The 19,437-nt window shown below is 37.0% G+C and overlaps 2 protein-coding genes across 4 annotated transcripts in view; both read left to right on the forward strand.

Moving 5' to 3' along the window:
- Positions 1–19,437, forward strand: part of EGLN1 (egl-9 family hypoxia inducible factor 1) — a 595,298-nt gene that overhangs the window by 312,073 nt on the left and 263,788 nt on the right. The gene's annotated exons all lie outside the window — the stretch shown is intronic.
- RAB4A (RAB4A, member RAS oncogene family) overlaps positions 1–19,437 on the forward strand; it is a 471,873-nt gene that overhangs the window by 1,423 nt on the left and 451,013 nt on the right. Inside the window, exons 2-8 of one of the 3 annotated variants that reach the window (XR_007509865.1) lie at positions 7,010–7,090; positions 8,293–8,407; positions 9,939–10,001; positions 11,231–11,385; positions 12,278–12,373; positions 14,417–14,577; positions 15,886–16,843. Coding sequence is in view for 2 of the 3 variants with exons in the window: in XM_049831382.1 (XP_049687339.1) it covers positions 7,010–7,090; positions 8,293–8,407; positions 9,939–10,001; positions 11,231–11,385; positions 12,278–12,373; positions 14,417–14,532 (626 nt within the window). In the remaining variant the exon portion in view is untranslated. Of the gene's footprint in view, positions 1–7,009; positions 7,091–8,292; positions 8,408–9,938; positions 10,002–11,230; positions 11,386–12,277; positions 12,374–14,416; positions 14,578–15,885; positions 19,347–19,437 lie in introns of those variants that run through there. The other 2 variants (XM_049831382.1, XM_049831383.1) reach the window with 2 other exon arrangements.

Below are 19,437 nucleotides of genomic sequence, written 5' to 3' on the forward strand. Positions count from 1 at the left end.
GCTCAAGATGTTTTGTCCCACTGGTCAGTGCTTCGGTGTACAGCAAATGCACGGAACTAAGGGGCAAAATGAGGCAAGAGTGTGGGGCAGCCCTTGAAGTGCAAACCTTAGGATTTTAAGACCCTGGTTCTTTTTTTCCATACTTTCTATATGTAGAAACCAGAGGGGTGTGCTTTGTAAATCTAGATTCGAGTTGGGATTAATTCTTCATGCTCTGAACTCTTGTGATGCAGAACTGGGATTGCTTTGGCTGTGCCTATAGTGGGATTGGTGGTCTCTAAGCAAATGGGTTGGTAGACAACCAGAGATGACAGAGGGACTTTCAGCGGTGCTCCTCTTTTGATGCTGTAATAGTAAGCAAGCTAAATAGATTATTGTATCTTAAAGAAGTACATTGCAACTTTTTTGCATTGTGCCAGAGATGCAAAATATCGACTGTAAGCCCACTGTAGCTGTTGATACTTTCAGATTGTTTTGGTGTCCTAGAAAACAAGCCCTTAAAATTGAAGTTTTGCAGTTGTGGGTAGTTCCTTCTATTTGCTTAATTCTTGTTTGGTATATCTCTCTTTTGAGCTTCGGTGTTTGTTCTATTCATACATATGCTACAAAAATTCTGGGCTAGAATACTTCAGAATGTCAAGGTTTAGAGTAGATAGAAGAACAAAAACTAAGTTATAAAAAATTAACAATGGCTATACTATCTCTGACCATAACAGTAATCAGTATCTAATTTTGCAGTGTCCTGTCCACATATGTAGCAGCCCAATTGACAGTTCAAAGTAAACAGTATGATGTGATAAAATTGTGGATCTTCTGTGCTGGATGAACTCTGGGATTTAATGTGCTCACCGTCCTAACAAATCATGGTTTGTTTCTGACCAGCTGTTACAGTGATTGTCAAGGATGATGGAATTATTAGGGCAGTTTCCCCCTGGTGACTGATCAGTGGCCACTGTATTGCCTCAGTGCTGGTATCCCTGTAGCTTCTGCCCTTGTAAATGCTTATTCATGAATTGGATTTTTCTTCTTACCGCCTGGATTATGACCCATTCTAATTATGTAACCTCAAGCTTTTCATCCCATAGAGAGAGGCTCAGGAAAGTGGTTGGTGGTTTTGTTTGGGGTTTTTTTATGTCATTTTGCTGTCTGACTTCTATGTGACTACTTTTACTGTAAGGTTTCATTTTCTCTTCCCTTTGAAAGGGGGGGTATTTTTTTTATATTTTTCTCAATCCATGAGAAATAGAGCCTTTCCTGTGGTCTGTCCTTTCTGCCTATCATACTACATTATACACCTCAGTTAATTTATGTGTCTCTTCCTGTTGTGGGACTTTTTTTCCTCCCTGAGTTCTTTTCTCTGTGTCAAATTCTGTCTGCTTTGAAGCTTTTCTGTTCACCCAGTTTTCCCTACTGTTTCTGTCCCTTACTGTGATTCTTGTCTCTTCCCCCTTTTCAAACCGAGGTCTGTAGCCTCTTACAGTCTTGGCTCTAAATTTTGTGTTCACAATCCATATTTTCTCTCCTATAGATCTATTTCATCAGTTGTATATCTTCTGTTCTTAGCTTTCTAATCTGTTTATCTGTTTGCTATGTGATCAATTTCTTTCCCTTACAAAGTGCCAAAACCATCATGAATACAAGAAAACTCCATGAATTTTGAGACTAAGCTTAGAAAGAACATTTTACTGCTGCTTTTGGGAGAGGAGGGTCGTTCTTGACAAAATTTATTTTATAACATTGGAAACAAATCTCTTATTCATAGAAAAATTATTTGAACTTGAGTTTTCTGAGATGCCATGGCCTCTCTGTAGATAGTTACTATGTAACAACACATGCCTTCTCCTGTTTCCCAGCGCAAAGTGTACATGGCTTTGTGTTATTGTAGACATAGACTGACATAAAAATAGCTTAGCGTTAATGGATAAATGCAAAACAGCCTTTGGATTTTAAATGGTAGAAAGATGGAAAAAGGTTGTACTACTTTTGAGTAAATGTTATATGTAAGATTCCAGTCAAATCTCTTCAGTACCTACTTCCCTGTGCTTTCTCCTCCAGTATCTACTATTGCCGGTCTGGTCACATTAAGTGTGTCGATCTCTGTCATTGTCAGAGAATAGATAGTCTTTTTGTCCATTCAAAAATACTACTTTTTCATCTGGACAGTTTGATTCATCCTTCTCTCCCCATCCCGTCCCCTTCCACTTAACTGATGGCCTCTGCATTTATCACCCTGGCCTTCAGTTTATTTCAAATTGATTTTATTGTTTAGAGGGCATAGCTCTTTTGCTTGTAAGGAAGATGATCTTCCCTCTTCCAAGCATTTGTTATGCAGATTGGAATAGAGCCAGGTTTATCTGTTCTACCTGTTTGTCTTGTTAACTCTTGCTGCTAGAGAAAGGAGTAAGCAGGGAGAATAGCTCTTCTTTTCTCTCATTTAGAGGCAGCATATGCCAGTAGGAATGCTTCAGAGCACTCTCTCCTTATGCAGACTTCTGCAAAATAGAAGATGTCTAACTACTAGAAGACTCTTTTTTCGGGGTGTGAATGAGAGAGTTTCCAAAGGGTCAGCATTAGTGAATATAACTTCTACTCTTTATCAAGGAGTTGGAAGAAGAATGAGCTGAGATTGAGGATATAATTGGGTCTTCCCCCCCAGCCCCCTTCTGTATTAGCAAGCATATAAGAAACAATTTAATTCTCATTACGTTTTAAAGACCAAGCTGCAATAGCTCAGAAGCTGTTCAATTGTTCCTTCTGCTGGCATAAACTTCAGTCAAAGGAGGAGGTTGGATGTCTGGAGATGGTTTCCACATCAACCATGTGGTTTTGCTGGTACTTGAGTCAAAGCCCACAATTGTCTCCCTTCTCCTTTCCCCTCAGCTCCCCCTCCTTTCCACCCCTTTCCCCCCAACTATGTAGTTTAGCTGCTGGTGCATCTTGGGGGTGGAGCCACACCTTTTCCTTTATACTAGAAAATACGTTTTGTTCCCTGTACCCCCTACCCAGTTTGGGATCAGGTGATGCATGTAGCTCACAGAGGGGAGTAAGTTGATTCTTTATATTGCCTTATTTCCTTTAACAGCCATGCTATGCTATCTTTCATCTCTTTATGCTTTTTCTAGTGCATGTCTTGTAACCCTTTTTCCTTTTGGCACAGAGTTCAGTTTTCGTCCTAAATCCTTTCTGTATATAATGATCTTATTTACAGGCACAGTACTTTAACTTTTCTAGACCTTTTCAGTAGCCAGCATGGTAGCAAGCATTTGTAACATCTGAATGATGCTGCTTTTCAGCTTTCCCATGAAGGAGGAACAACAGAATTCAAAAGAAAAACTTCTCTAGGGTGACAGCCTTGGCAGCTAGCTGGAATGTTGGAGCTCAGAGCTGCTTTGTCAGTTGGAAAAAAAAAAAAAAACCAGCCTATGAAATGACTTAACTCTTCTGGGAAGAGGACACCAAAAAGAAAAACTAGAGCAGTTAAGCAGTAGCGCAAACACCAGAATAGGAGTTGTGTTGGGTGAAATTGCAAATAATTAATATATAAAAGTTTTTCCTGAGTGTGAGTACACAGTGATGTTACAGTTGGGCTGAGAGAAGCTATCTGTCCAATCTCTCTCATGTTCTGTATTTCGGAACTGTGCTAAATTTTTAGATACATCTGTACAGTTCAAAGAGAAGATATTTCATGTCCTAAATCAAGCAATAAAATAAGTTATAAAAATGTAATTGATGTGGTTCCTGTTATCATACAGAATGACATTATAAGAAGGAAGATCCAGAATAACAAAATGAAAAATGTTCTCCCTGTTCTTACCTGGTATTACCTTACTCACTAATATGCTAGACTGTGAACTTAAAAATTTGTTAAATATGTATATTTGTGATTTTTAGTGTTGGCAAATCCCTTTTCTTGTCCTTCCTTGCAGTTGATTAAATGCTATATTTTCTGAAATGTGTTATCCATTGCTTGTGGATAAACTGTTAACTTAAGTCTAAAAGCCTTTTGCTATTTTAATCAATTTACATAAAATTGGCATTTAAGCTGATAAAAGCACAGTTACATTTGTGAATGTAACTTGAAAGTGTCATTTACTCTACAAGTCTACATGTGTTTGGAAACATTGCTGCAGCCTTTGGTGCAGAAAGGTTTTGATTTTTTTTTTTGTTAAAAGACTTTGATATTTCCATTCTATGGTAGAATAAAACATATTTCTCTTACTTTCATACTGTAAACAAGTGAATTGTAACTGCAGTTTCAAGTTTCACCTTAGAAAACTTGTTTGCTATTTTGCTAGAGGGAAATATATTTTTTGTCTACTAAGTAAGCAGGTATTGAATTGGCATCTAAGTGATTTATTTGTAGGAAAGACACCCTTTTAAAGTTGTCTGACACAATAGAATCTTGATAGGAATTGGGAGTCTATTATAAAGTGCTGATAGAACGTTATCAGTTTGAAGACATTAATATAAAATCCCCAAATATTGCTCTTGCTTTCAGAGCAAAATATAAAGCACCTCAACATAAAACACCTCTGGAAAAATACACTGCTGTTCTGAAGCTATTCCAGATCAGTCCATGACAGGAACACCGTTCTCTCAAATCTCTCACTGGCCTGCAGTCTGTCTGACCAGAATGGAGCAGTGTGTTAAATTTGCTGTTCAGCATGGTTTTTTGGGTTGTAGAAGTATGGGTTCATGAACCATGTTTAACAACCCGTGCTTACAATCACAGAGCAAATTAGTGTAGGAATACAGTTTTGTTTTTATTCTTTTCCTGGTTTAGTTTTACAGTAGCTGTTATACTACTGTCAATAATAGGAGTCTTCCATGGAGAAAAGGAAGGTGGACTTGAATTTTGTAGTTCTTAACATGAAAAATCTGACAAACAGCATTTGCCAGATACATAGGAGAAACAGTTTTAACTGGATTTCAGATTTATTTTTGGAAAAACTGCAGAGACCAGAAACAGATTATTTTAATTCTGACTATGTCTCAGAACATCTCGCATTTTGAGGAACTCTCTGAAGGTGGTAAAAACAGTGAGATTACACACACCCACAGTAGTTTAAATATACAAAAAGGTACACAAGGCAGATAACTAGTGGTATTTGGACCATAAAAAGAGAACTTGGCTTTCTTTTAGAGATGATTTTTTTCTTAATCTAACACTTTGGGGATATTTGATACCTACATTTCATACTAACAGTGAAGATTTGCTAGAATAAAGCATTCTCAGCTTCAGCATGTTTTGCAGTTGAGGTGACATGAAGGGCACTTCTTTACAGGAGATAACATGCAAAATTTTCACAACCTGAAGTAAAATCCTTTTTGTAACTACTTTTTTTGTCCAGAAAGCATGAGCAGCTGGGTGGGGGCGTGAAGAATGAGAGGCGTTTGGAACAGAATGTCTTGAGCGTGTAAATGGTCATATTTGTGAGCAAGAAACAGCAGTCTCTTTCTGAGGAGGGTAGAATACAGAATCTATACCAAGCCTGTTACAACATTTGAAACAAGAAAAATCATGCAAAGGTAAAATGTAAAAAAGAAAAATCCTCAGTAAAACACTACCTCATTTTAGATATGAATAAAATTTGGAAGACAGGTGAAGACAACGGATGGTGGATGTTCTCAGGGCTCATACTCCTCTGTTTTGCTACTGACTTCTCAACAGGGGGAATTTTCTTACCATATGAGAAACTTGCTTGTTGCTTTTACTGTTGCTAGGGCTTGTTTATGATGTGACATAACAAATAACAATTCCTGCGTAAAGGGAGTGAGCATGGAGATTTGTGTGCATGTTAAATTCAATTTGTAAAACTAAAGACTCAAAGTTCTGACAGAGTAATGTATCGGTGCTTTGACTTGCTTAACAGTTTTGTTTTGTTTTTTTATTCTGCCACCCCCTCGGCCAATATCTGTGTAACCCATTTGTCAGCTCTGAACCCTGTTAATGAAACTGATGTTAAGTTTTTATTTTTGTTGATATTGCAAACTTAATCCTTTTCATTGCATGCTTACCTGATGTCTTCTGGAGACCTGCTATATTTATAAGAAACTGTGCAATAAAGTTGTAAAGATGACTGTAAAAAAAGCTGCTGCTGGTATAAGAATAAATAGTGAATCTTGCACAATCTGTAAAGGTTGCCTTGATGGCTCTATATTGGGGGAAGCAATTGTAAACTTTCTAATCACAGTTTATCAGTGCACATGTTTGAGAGTGGTAAGGCAAGGAAGCTTTCTTCAGTCTTTAGCCAAACTGAAAGCAGATCTGGGGAGGTAGTATTAAAGCATTATATGTAACTGTTAAAGCAATACAAATGGACCATAAATCTTGAATACGTGTATTACTAATGAACACTGATGTAAATGGCTCATAAATAGGTAAAGTGCCAGAAGTACCTGTTTCTTAATTTGCCACATGGAGGAAATGTGAAAGCAGGTGTCCCAGAATAAAAATTATTTCTTGCCTGTAAATTTTGTAGAAAAATACTGTAGTTGTTCCAGCTTTACAAGTATTAAAACAAAGTATGAGTATTAAACAGTTAATGTAGAGAAGTTCAAATGAATGTGAATAAAATAAAATTTAAAAAAATTCTTAAAAGTACAAAACCATAGATTTTAAGAAGTGGCATCATTATATAGGACACTTGTACTGACTATAGTTAATAGCTTACTCTTAAAACAGGTTGCTGGAATACATGCCACCCATATGCCTGTAATTCAGCCTATTTTAACTGAATTCAAATTCAGCCATTTCCATCTCTTCTTGTCATTCTTGTATCGCCATAAACAAATAACGTTCTTAGCTCTTACTTTGCAACATCACTATTGACTACATTGGGTTATTCTTCAGATTTATTGTTATTTTGCTAATTTTGTCATCTATTCCCTTCTCTGGAATAACAGCTAGTAAAGAATAGCTGCCTTGTGTACTTGGACTTGTGACAAAAATCTGAGTGCATACTAAAATTTAGCTTTGGGATTTTTTTTTTTGTCTTTGACTCTTCAGATTTCCTGTTTAAGTTCTTGGTCATAGGAAATGCTGGAACTGGAAAATCCTGTTTACTACACCAGTTTATTGAAAAGAAATGTAAGTACATGTCAGTGCAGTAAGAGTTCTCCATTGCTTTACCACAGATGAAGGCTCTGCCTACATGAGTATCTATCATTTGTATGGAAGTTCCAGTAATTTTCTTATTTATATAGATGAAGATTTTGACTGAGAATTATGTTCAGAACCATGCTGTAAATCTTTATTGCTCACTGTTTGCCTCTAATCAAAAGCCTGATATTGAGCAGTATTCGCTATTACTCTCAAATATAATGGGATGTTGATGAAAATACAGACTTACATTTTTAAGAATTATACCTTGCAGCTATAAGCTTCCCTAGATATATAGTAGAGACTTGGATCTTTTTTCTAAAATACTGGGCAGATAAAAGAAAAGTTGAATTGCTTGAGTAGATTTAGAAAGCCTGTAGTCTCTAAATACATAGATACTTTGTGTTCTTTAAGGACAGTGTTCTATGATAAATACTGGTAGGGACTCCATTGTAAATGTTATTTAGAGATGAACAGATGATATAAAAGAAAATTTCCTGTTGGGTAGTGCATTTTTCATCATGATTAAACAAAGATAATATGCATTTAGAAACCTTTGTAAATCTAAGGTGACTGTTATCTTTCTTAACCAAACAGTAATTTACCTTATCTCTTGAGGAATAGCTCTAGGCTAGTAATGTGTAATCACTAAGGAACATAGTGTGGTTCTATGATTGAATTTGAGCCGTGACCTTGTTTCTGGTAAGGGCAGTTGTATATTGCTGAGAATCTATGATATCAACAGTGTACACAGAGCAAGTATCTTAACTTTGTGCTTTAAAGAAGTAGCTCTTGCTTATTTATGGGCAAGACTGTGTCTTTTTGTGTTCTGCACTTTTCCATGAATTTTAATTTTAAATTGCATCGAAGTATTTGAAAACACAGTTGGGGAAAAAAGCATACATAAGTTATCTTGGTGTTTATGAATGTGAACTGGGAATGATTTGATTTAAGGCAGGGCCTTTCTAGTAGTAATTTTGAATTGAATAAGCTGTTCAGAAATTGTAAGAATGTTTATTTCTGCATGGTGGCACTAGACTTATGAGTGGCACTGAATTTGGTGGTTCAGGAAGTAGTTTGTAATTTGAACACTGAGGAGTTTTGATAATACCTAAATTGGATTATGTAAAAACTAATTATTCACTCTAAATATTCTCCAAATAAGTCTGATTTTATTTCTCTTCTTGTAGTCAAAGATGACTCAAATCATACTATAGGAGTGGAATTTGGTTCAAAGATCATAAATGTTGGTGGAAAATATGTAAAATTGCAGATATGGGATACAGCAGGACAAGAGAGATTCAGGTACCCTTTTCAATCATTTTATTAAGTGTTTGTTGTGAAATTGTTGCTGTGGGTGTTGGGTATTATTTATCCCTGCTTATAAATAGGCTTAGTTTCTTGGTCAGTGGAATTGTTTGTCCACTTTCATATTATTAACTAGGCCAGATTTTCCAACTTGGACATAGTGACATAGATTTGTTGATTTCAGTAAAGCAATACTGCCGTGCAGGATCAGAGGTTCTGCTCTTTCTTTCATTGGGTATTTTCTATGATAGTTAAGGTATACAAGTGGAATATTTGGCTAAAAGTTTGTTCACCAGCCAAACTCAGAATAGGTTTTTAACTATGTGTGCTTAACTCTGTGTTTAGAAGACTTTCTGTTGTTTGGAATAAGTAAATGCCAGGAAGTTGTAAGCTGTTCAAAATCTGCGTGAGAACAATTTCATAGTATAATATCATTTTATTTGGGGGGGAGGGGGGATCAGTTGTCAAGTTCACTTGGCTAAATACACTTCTAGAAAGTCTGAGATCTCTTAAGTTTATTAGAGTAATGTATTTGTTGGCTTAGAACCACCAATGTACTTTTAATGCTGTATTTTAGCTGTGTCATACATCTGAGGCATAGATCAAACTCACTAAAGATCTAATGTATTCCTAAGTACATTCACTGTCAAATAGGACATCAGTTTTTTATTTTTGGGGGGGTTGTGTGGGGGAGGTTTCTTTGGTTTGGGAGGGGTGGGCCAGTGGTTAACAAAGGTGAGCATGGTGGTAGAAGTCTGAGTAATGGGCAGCAATCCAGGTAAATGTCCTTTGCTAGACAAATTCTTTGGATACATCCGTGACTAGGTAAAGCTGGGTAGTGCTGTGTAGTCTCTGTTAATGAGATCTCTTCAGTGTGTTGGCCAAATGTCCTGGGATTCTGAGGAGCTTGGAGGCTCTGTACTTTCAGAGGCTTGTGCAAATTCTGCTCTTTGAAGTTCAAAGTGTTCACAGGCTTGCAGGTCCTTTTTTTTCTTGTTGCTTTTTGTAATCTATCTAATTCTTTTCTTAAGGCTGATCACGCTTCTGTGTACTTAGCAGTTTTTCTCTTCTTCCTCTGCCTTTTGAAGGATGCTTTTCTTTGCTTTCCTTGCCTCCTCCTCTTCAACTTAAGGAGTCTTAAATTGTTCAATTACAGCTACTTTGGTCATTCTCGCTGCTGAGAGTTCAAACATAAGTTAATTATGCTGTTTTCATGCCACAGATGTCACCATCAGCTCCCAGTTCTGTATCAGGCCATATAATATGATGATATGTGTAGCTTCAGCAGCACACAGGTCATAAGGGACTTTGAGAATCCCCTGTACAGCTATATTTAGTGAAAGTGCTTCATCAAAAGTCTAGTTGTAAATACTGTGCTGCTGCACAGCTGATAATGTAATCTAAACCCCACATTTTATTTTAAATATGTAAATGAGAATTCTGTTTCATAATACGGATTGCATTATATTAACCCAGATTTGAAACAATGAAGCTATTGCAGAAATTTACATCTGTAATTCTATTTCAGGTCTGTAACAAGGAGTTACTATAGAGGAGCTGCAGGTGCTTTGCTTGTATATGATATAACCAGGTAAGAAAGCTAGCAACTCTCTTGCTTATAGACTACCAGATACAATTAATGCATAATGATTCCTCCCCAAGTACCTAATCCTCTGATGGAAAATGAGCAGGAAGAAAAGAAAATAAGTATAAAAAGTACTTCTGGTTTAGTGCATATTTAAGTTTTGGAACTTGCTTACATGAGATATTGTGAATGTCATAAATGTAAAGAGTCTCAAAGGATTAGACAAATACATGGGAATTGGCCCACCAGTAGCTGTTGTAATCATGGTGAACTATGTGCAACCACTGGCTCAGGAAGCCTTGCAACAGACACTAAGAGCAGACTTTAGTCACTTTTAACCAAGGTGGTACACCCCTATCTGTGGAAACTGCTTATTAGTATGCTGGTATAACAGGTCATCCTCTGAAGAAGCTAGGTCTACCTACAAATTCCTTAACTGTAGCACAAAATTCTGTTCATCTCTGCATCTTTTAACATTTTAACATTATAGGCAGCCAATAGGAATACCTTACCATTACACATTTCCACTTTTTTTCCTGGCCACCGTTGATGGATATTTGTCACATAAGTTTTGTGTTGATTAACGATGATTTGCTAGATCTGTTGCTTTTTGTCCTGTGAGTGGACTGTTCTCCTCTGAGCAGTCTTTGAAATCTGTGGTTTGTGCTTAAGGTCAGTTGGACTCATATGTCAGTCTTACCGCTTGAAGGCTTTATCTGTGACCACCACTACAATGACTAATGGTGTGTGCAGGGTAACTCCCTGCGGTATTATTGGTCTTGACACAAATGTGAAAGTTCAGGCATGTGATTCTCCACAAGTTTAGTAAATTCTTACAATCTCACCTGAAACTTAAGTATCAGTTGAATTCCATGTTAAACGATAACTCATTCTGTTACCCCAAAATTTCATATGCAAAAGGCTGAAACTAGATTAGTGCTTAAAATTTTAGCTTTTCACGTTAACAGGGTTGTCTATAATTGTGTGTATTTATTTACATTTTGTGGTTGATTTAGTTTTGCTTTTGAAAAACTTGAAGCTTTCAAATAGGTTCATGAAGGAACTTGATACTGTTCTCGGTTCATAGCTGGCATACTGAGATGTGTAGGTGACTTGCCTGACTAGCAGCAATTTGTTGTTTGCCGCAAATAGAGATTTGCCTTCTGAGTTTTAGTTTGGTGATCTGTGCATGAGAACTGAGTGTGTTCTAATAAAGGATGTCATTTTCTACATAGCCGGGAAACCTACAATGCACTTACTAATTGGTTGACGGATGCAAGAATGTTAGCAAGTCAAAATATTGTGATAATACTCTGTGGAAACAAAAAGGATCTTGATGCAGATCGTGAAGTTACTTTTTTAGAAGCATCCCGGTTTGCACAAGAAAATGGTAAGTAGTACAAAATCTTCATGTAGCATTCCAAGATACTTAATATTTTTGTGCAGTTAGGGAGTACTTTGGCCACTGTACCTTGTCAAGTACCTACAGAGAAGAAAGTTCTGTCAGTACATGAGGCAGAGAGAGAGGACAGTGCCTGCAGTGAAAACTGTATGTACTATTTAAGTCTTATTACCAGTGATTCTTTCAGTCGTAGCTGCTACTTAAAGAATACCTTTTATGTGGAGATATATTCCCTAGGGAATGTAATACAACTTCAGGTATTGCCTTGCCTCTAAAGGACTGAGGAGAAAATGAAAAGCACGATTTCCTAGTTTTCAGCATCTTATAGAATCTATAGATCATAGGCAAGGTTGGATGGGGTGCGCTGCAGTTGGAAGCAGTGAGTTTTACTCATTGGAAACTGAGTTCAGTGCATGGCATGGATCCAGAGGACTGCTACCTAGTCTGTAGCATTCAGTATTTCCCATCTGAGGACACATTTCTGTGGCAGCTAAAGCCAGTCTCAGTCTGAGCTTCTGTGCTGCAGTCCTGCCATCAGTAAAATCTGGTTTTGCTTTTATAAATAGTCTTTTCTACCAACTATGGCTAATGGCTGTCCTTTTGCATATAATTTTCTATTAATGGGTGACTATGTGAAGTTCTTTGGTTTCATGCACAGCCTGGGTTATTATCTTTGGATTCCAACTTTCTAGGGTTAATGTGTAAATTCCAGAGGAAGTTTTTTGTGGTTTTGCCATCAAAAGCTAATTTTTCCCAACCATACTATTTGACAATAGTTCTCCTTAAGAAAATTTTTATTGTTCCTAGTTTTAATGCTTTGAATTACTACATCAGATATTCGAGACTTGTTTTGAGATTGTTTTTCTGGTGTCAAATGCAGAGCTGATGTTCTTGGAAACAAGTGCACTAACGGGGGAAAATGTTGAAGAGGCCTTTGTACAGTGTGCAAGAAAAATACTCAATAAAATTGAATCAGGTAAATTGAGATTTATTTTCTTTTGATGTTTTGGGGTTTATTTTTTTCCCTTGAAAACTAAAAGTACACATGGAAGTACCGCCATTCGAAGTTCTCCAACAGAATTAACCCAAAGAACCAAAATTTCATGGTGGTACAATAACCCGTTTGGTTTATACCTGCTTCGCATATGTTTTAATAGGAATGGATGTCTAATTCAGATCTGTATATCTAAAAGGGGAGGTACTGTGAATTATGAATGTTTTTACACAGTGTTTACCTTAACAGTTAACTCAGTGTAGGTTCTGCATTCTGTGGGTTGCTGTGTCCCTACAAACATCAAGCCTGACATTAGGCAGTTTTAGCAATGCAAAATAAAAACCTAGTATCGGGGTGGATGTCACTTTTAATCCTGCTTCTCATACATAGCAGGAAATAAGTCAAGAGAACTTGAACAGTGATACTGAAAATTTCAGAGATGTTTCCTAGCAACCATGTTTCTTTGAAGTGACCTTCCTGCCTCTCGTTTGAAACCATTTTTACTTTTGCAGATCTAGAAATATACCAGAAGCTTCTCAGCACAAGTGGGCAGGTTTCTATCGGAGGCAGGCTCCTAAGTGTTAGGTGTCATGACAGCTAATTTGCATTTCAGTTTTCCTGTCATATTCTAGCTGTTTGATATCTTCAAAGTTTTAAGTATTGGCTATATTGAAAAGTCTGTCTCAGACTCTAATTACATATCTTGAATCCCAAACACAATTTTTTAGATTAAAAGAATATGGTATTTTCATAGGAATTTCCTGATTGCTACATCAAATTAATGGCAAACAGAAGCTTTCATTTTACACGAAACAAAACAAAAAAAAGTAAACAAAAAACCAAACCAAAAAAGCAAAGTATAGCTAGTTTCTCATGATACTGTAGTGCCATGACTGATTTAAAGAGGCATTACCATAACAGAGGTAGGTCCTACTTTCAGTGAGCTCCTCCTGTTTTCTTTGTGCCAGCACACATGCATTGAATCATGGAAAAATTGAGACTGGAAAGAACCTATGGAGGTCTCTAGTCCAGCCTCCTGTTTAAAGTACATTCAGGTTCAGAATGAGAGCAAGTTGCCTGGGGCTTGTCGAGGCACGTTTTTGTATGCTCCAGGAATGGAGATTCCACAGCCGCTCTGGGCAGTATGTTGCAGTGCTAGCCAATTGCTGCTATCTACCTAGTCAGCCCCCAGCCTGTACCAGTGCTTGTTCCATCACAGATGCAGAGCTCTGTATGTGTAGTTGCTCAATTTCATGAGGTTCCTGCTAACCTGTTCCCTTGGCTTAGCCAAGGTCTTTCCTGAATGGCAGCCCTACTCTTGAGCTATCAACTGGTCTCCTCAATGTGGTGTCATCTGCTAACTTATAAAGCGCTCACATGTGTGCGATGAACCTGAATAAGTGATCTGAATTATTTGCAGGGATTCTTTTTTTATTGTTGTTTGGTGGTTGGTTGTTTGGGTTTTGTGGTGGTTTGGTTTTTTTTAAGACTAAATGCTTCTAATCTTGGCCAGTTGACCATACAGCCATAAGAACATTTCTGTAGGCACAGGGTATGGAGTAGGCAGAAATGGGTACCAGAAGTAGGGAAGGTTGAGATAATTTCCTCTGGGGGCAGTGCTTTATGGAATCCTACTGTCAGATTGATCCATTTTTGTTTGGCTTGTTTTCTACAGTACTCCTTTCTTTGCACATTAGTCTCTAAAAGCAGATCTCTTTTAAACAGTGTTCACAGGAAACATTTTGAACATTTCCTTTGTTAGAAGCAGTTAGTGCAAATACATTTCTTGTTGCAGCTTAACTTGGAGACAAACCGTTTTGTCGTGGCTAAGGGCACACTGTTGAAATTACAGGAGAAAATGATACAGGTTTGGAATTGCCAAAAAATAAACAGAATTGCTATAGATCTCTCTGTAACTAAAGCAGAATATCATTATGCATTTTTTTAATCTAATGTTGTCAGTTAAACTGGAATGTATTATTTACACGTGATCCATCTTCTCGTGACCATTTTGTTTCTCATCAGGAGAATTGGATCCAGAAAGAATGGGCTCAGGTATTCAGTATGGAGATGCTGCCTTGAGACAGCTGAGATCACCACGTAGAGCACAAGCAGAAAGTGCTCAAGAATGTGGGTGTTAAAGAAACAAAACACAAAATCCCAAATACTTACTTTAGATACAGAAGGTAAGGTTACAAAAATCTCAGGGTGTTGGGTAAATTACCATATTTCATATATGTGCTGTATTGAGTGCTTGGCTTTTGCACAGTTAGCCTGTAAAGTAACATAGAATCTAGTGAAATAATGCACAGTAGAATGGATTATTTTTTTATACTGATTTTTTTCTTCTACCCTCTACATGCTAAAGCAAGACTAGTGGTCTTACTGAAGTATTTCTAGATCTTTGCTTACTCTGAGTAATGCTGTGGAAAACATTTTAAAATTCTGTATTTCTGAAATCCATTATAGCACTAATAGTTACTTAATGTACCGTAGAGAAGGTGAATCATTTCTGTTGTATCGTGGGCAAATATTACTAGAAATGAGAATTCACAAAATATATGGTGCAATATTTTCTCCAAAGCTATTATGTAGCCTTTTCTGAAAATAAGAATTTTAAAGACTGAGACTTGAAAATTAAAGGAAATACTGGATTTCAAACTTCCACTGACTTTTTTTTTTCCTGCTACCTAAAAGCAGCCTGAAGTCATTCTGATTCCTGTCTGCTGAGTAGAAATGTAAACGAGAGAATAGTAGTAGTTGCTGCTTAAGCAGTGTTGTCATCTCAAGTAGCTCTTCTAGGACTGTTTCAGCCTATGAAGGGGTGTACAGTCTTCCAAAGACAGTCTTCAGAGAAAGTGAGATTTTTCCCTTTAGCAGTGGCAGGGGAAGAGACATAAAAGTCACATAACCTACTCCTAAGAACAGCTTGGTGGTTAGTCTTTCTTATAAACAATTGTCTTTAAGACACTTCTCAATAGCCATGGATTTTACTTAACTCCTTGCAATATGTAAGTGACCCTTTCTCCCTGTGTAGTTAATTATTCTGACATAATTAATCCTTATTTCTGTAATACGAGGACAGTGATATCAAATTAAACAAGTACTGCAGGCATAGTTACTGCATCATTTTTACTGTATTCATTTTTTATCTGTTTGAGCCATGCACACCAGCAGAACCTTTAGAGAACATTAAATAAGGCAGCATACAATTCTACAGTCTCCTGTTTTGTTCTGTATTCTGGGAGCTTAGCTCTCAATTAAAGCTCAGAATTTTAAATAAATGGATCGGAATTGTTGAACTGCTTTCCTCCCCTTATTTTCCTCCTATAAAATATCATCCTTCAACTAAGAGACTGCTGAAAAAGGGCATTAATTTAGTCCAACTTTGGTATGGCTCTACAGGACTGAATATTTATTGATCTTATTTCAAGTGTTGAGTTTTCAGAGGGATCAGATGTAGATAATTGATGGAGTTCTTGTGTATTTTACAGCTGTCCTTGCAAATGGTGTTTGAAGAAACAGAAAAGCTTGAAGGCTATGCAGTTTTTAAAAACATCTTTCCACTAGCTACAAACAGAGCAGACCACTGCTGAGAGAAAAGGTATACTGTGTGGTGTGGGGCAGGAATGTTCACATGACACGAAAGTCTGCAAAGCGAACTTGATAATTTGGTGGACAATATTAACTCATACCTGTATGTAAACATTTTCCATTACCTATTTTTGTTCTTTCACCTCTAGTTTAAAGCATTGCTATATACTGTAAATAATGTAACAGTAAATTTACAAAGCATGGTATACTTCTGTATGCTGATAGAATGTTGCACTACAAGCAGTTTAATATTTTATTTTTTTATCATATAAACAAATCTAACTGAGGTAGGCTTTGTCATGTTTGTTTGTTGCACAATAGTTTATATTTATGACCTGGATTATAAAACCACTGGCACTGTCAGTGAAGGGTGGTGGTTTTATTTTTTTCCTACTTAGTTTGCCACATTCTAACAAGCTGTTGACATGACTGACTCTCAACATATGCTTAGGACCCATACTTATGTTTAGTAGTATGTCAAGTTGGAAGAGTAATTTTTATTGATGTTCACATATCCTGTTTTATCACGGTTCTTAAATAACTTCTGAAGCTCTTTTATCAAATTTCAGAAGTTTAGAAAAAATACTTTTTAAGTCTCTCAAATGGCTGTTGACTGACTTGGATTTTTTTTTTTCTTGGTCCTGATGTTTTGTATAGCACTGACATCATGAAGGTGGAATGTATATGTGAACAGAACTGTGCATCTTCTGTGTGTGTTGCAATTCTAGGGCAGGGGAATGGGCTTATGGAGAATTATCACAGCAGCAATTCTGACCTCTTATCACAAACAGCAATCAGCTGTGGAAATATGATCTCTGTTGAAGAATACATGGTGAGGTACAAACTGAACCCAAATGAGTGGTTCTAAAATACCCTGAATATATGAAATTTAAATTACTAATTCCTTTCTCTTAAAATTTCTTTCTCTTAAACATTCATAAGTACAGTTAAGAGCTTGAACTTTAAAATTAGACTTTAAAATTAGGAACTTAGTCTGTCTTGCTGGAGCTCTACCTTTGAACTTCATGCGAGTGCACTGCTATATGCAATGCTGTCCACATTGCCCCCAGGAGACTTGTGTGATGGAAAAAAAACAAGCGTACTACTTCAGTAGGTCTGTCTTCCTGTGAAACTCAAGGGGAATTTCAGCCTTGGTACTGGTTGGGTGTTTTTTCCCCCCCTATGCTAAAACACAATTCAGACTTTCTTTCCTGCCCTCTTATTGTGGGGAAGAGGCATGGGGCAAGACATTAGGAATCCTGTCCTCATTCCTCAGCTGGAGACAGAAGAGGAAGAGACTTCCATAGGGTCGAAGAGGGAGGACCAAACCAGAAGTATTGCATATCACTTTTACAGTGCCATGACAACTGACCAGGTAAGAGACCTGTGGCTTTTCCTTTGCCAGATAAGGAGCTGCAGAACTATGCTAGTGTTTCTGGAGGTAGCTGAATTCAACCAATTCAGTGGGGCAATTTCACATGCACTGATGGGAAGGAAGCACTAGTGATGTTTTAACTCGGTTGTATAACTAGAAATGGGATGTCTCCTTGGAAGTGCAAATTAACACAAAATAATTAATTTGATCAGAACCCAGTATTGAAATTCCAAGGTCAAACATGCTGTATTTTCTATATATGAATCTTTTCTATTTAAGGGTTATTTGTCAAATGCATGTTTAAAAACTAAACCAGAAAACAGAACTGATGCTGTAGTTTAGAGGGCAGTTAAAGCACAAGAGCAAAGCAGGAATGCTACACAGAGGTATATCATCTTTCATGGAATTATAATTGTGTTTAAAACTATTCCCTTTGTTGTGACATTTTTGGTTCAAATGGATGCTTATCTGAAAACTATATACCTTGGGTCATCTCTGAATTAAAAGGAATTAAGTTTGCTGTGTACTTGAAAAGCCTAGGTTTAGTTTTAAAAAGGCTGTTAGGTCTAAAGAGTTTTATGTTTAGTCTCTCTTCTATGTATCTTGTTATGTAACTGGTAACAATTATTCCCAAGGAGTATTCTCTTCCTGGTAAAAGTGTATTTTTGAAGCAGCTTAAGTGTGCATTTACAAGAACTCCAAAGAAACTTACCTATCTTAATTTATTTTGGGTTCCAGTACTCAGAACTGGAAGTAATTACTGAAAGTCAGTCCTCTGAAGTAGATGTTGGATGTAGTTGCCTCTTCCACCAGTCCAAATGGCAGATTATTAACTGGGATGTGTTGTGTTTCTGCCAGAGTTGGGGAGGGGAGAGTGTTGGTTCCAAAACCCCAAACCAGTTCTGGAATGCTGGGAAGAGATGAGGTATTGGGGAGTCTGTTTCCCCCCCCTTAGCACAATCTAATCGGGTTTCTTGGTACACTGACAAAAGTGAAACTAAGCATGCACTTACCAGCTGTGACATAGCACAAGTAAAGCTAAAGGTCTTCCCTGTCACTGTTAAAATTGTTGAAGTGATGGTGGTGGTGGCTGATCAAAACTTCTTTCCGTTACTACAGTAGCAGTTGAAGGGAGTGGGGGACTTACTTAATTCTGTTGCTTTTAAATAGAAATTTTAGGGGTTTGGCAGGGATTTTCTTATACTTCTTCCTGTCCCTTTCCCTTTACATACAAGGCTGGCCTCTTTTGTATACTTGGTTCTTATGATCATTTTTGTCAACTGTCTGTGGTTAAGAAGCAGTAAACACAGTTTTATTCTTTCTGTAACCAACTGTCTTAAGCTCTCCCCCTTCCTACCTGGAAGGAAAGAATAGTATCATTATAATGAGTTTTGACAGGTTTTTACCATTTTTTTTAATGTATACTTTTACTGTGTACACATTAACCAGGTTAATGTGCATGTTTTGTAGTCTTGCAACCTTTTATGCTGCATATCTTGCTGATGTTTTAAAAAGAAACTTTCTAAAATGGCAACTCCCGAGGGAAATACTGTTGGAAGCAATAGCTCTCACCAGTACAAGCTATATTGTTTACTTTTTTTCCTCTGAGGGTTTCTTATTTCTAAAAATAAACATCATGCCAATAATAGCCCTGGAGTAGATTTTAAGCTTTTTAGCATTATAGTTCACACAGCAAACCAAACCTAGCTCACCCAACCAGTAAGTAATAAATAGGTTAAATTATGTATGTTTTTAGTGTAAAATTCTTACTGCACCAAAGCAAGATGGCTTGGAGTTTTACATGAAATAATACTGGATACCTATATCCTAGGATTTATTGGATGTGAAGCTTTAGCTGTTCAGACCTTTACAAGATTTAAATGTCTTATTAAAGCCTGTGTCTTGCCTTTTAATGAGTCTGTTGGCCTACACCATTTCATTTAATGCTTGTATCTAGCACCAAATAAAGAATCTTTCTTGATTTTCTAGGTGTCTTACAGCACATTCTATTTACTTGTACAAGTTTTGCCTGCTAAGTGAAGTCTATGACATGACAAACCTTAGATGCTCCTGAAAA

This window comes from Accipiter gentilis, chromosome 28, assembly GCF_929443795.1.
Source record: "Accipiter gentilis chromosome 28, bAccGen1.1, whole genome shotgun sequence".
In the NCBI taxonomy this organism is placed as follows: domain Eukaryota; kingdom Metazoa; phylum Chordata; class Aves; order Accipitriformes; family Accipitridae; genus Astur; species Astur gentilis.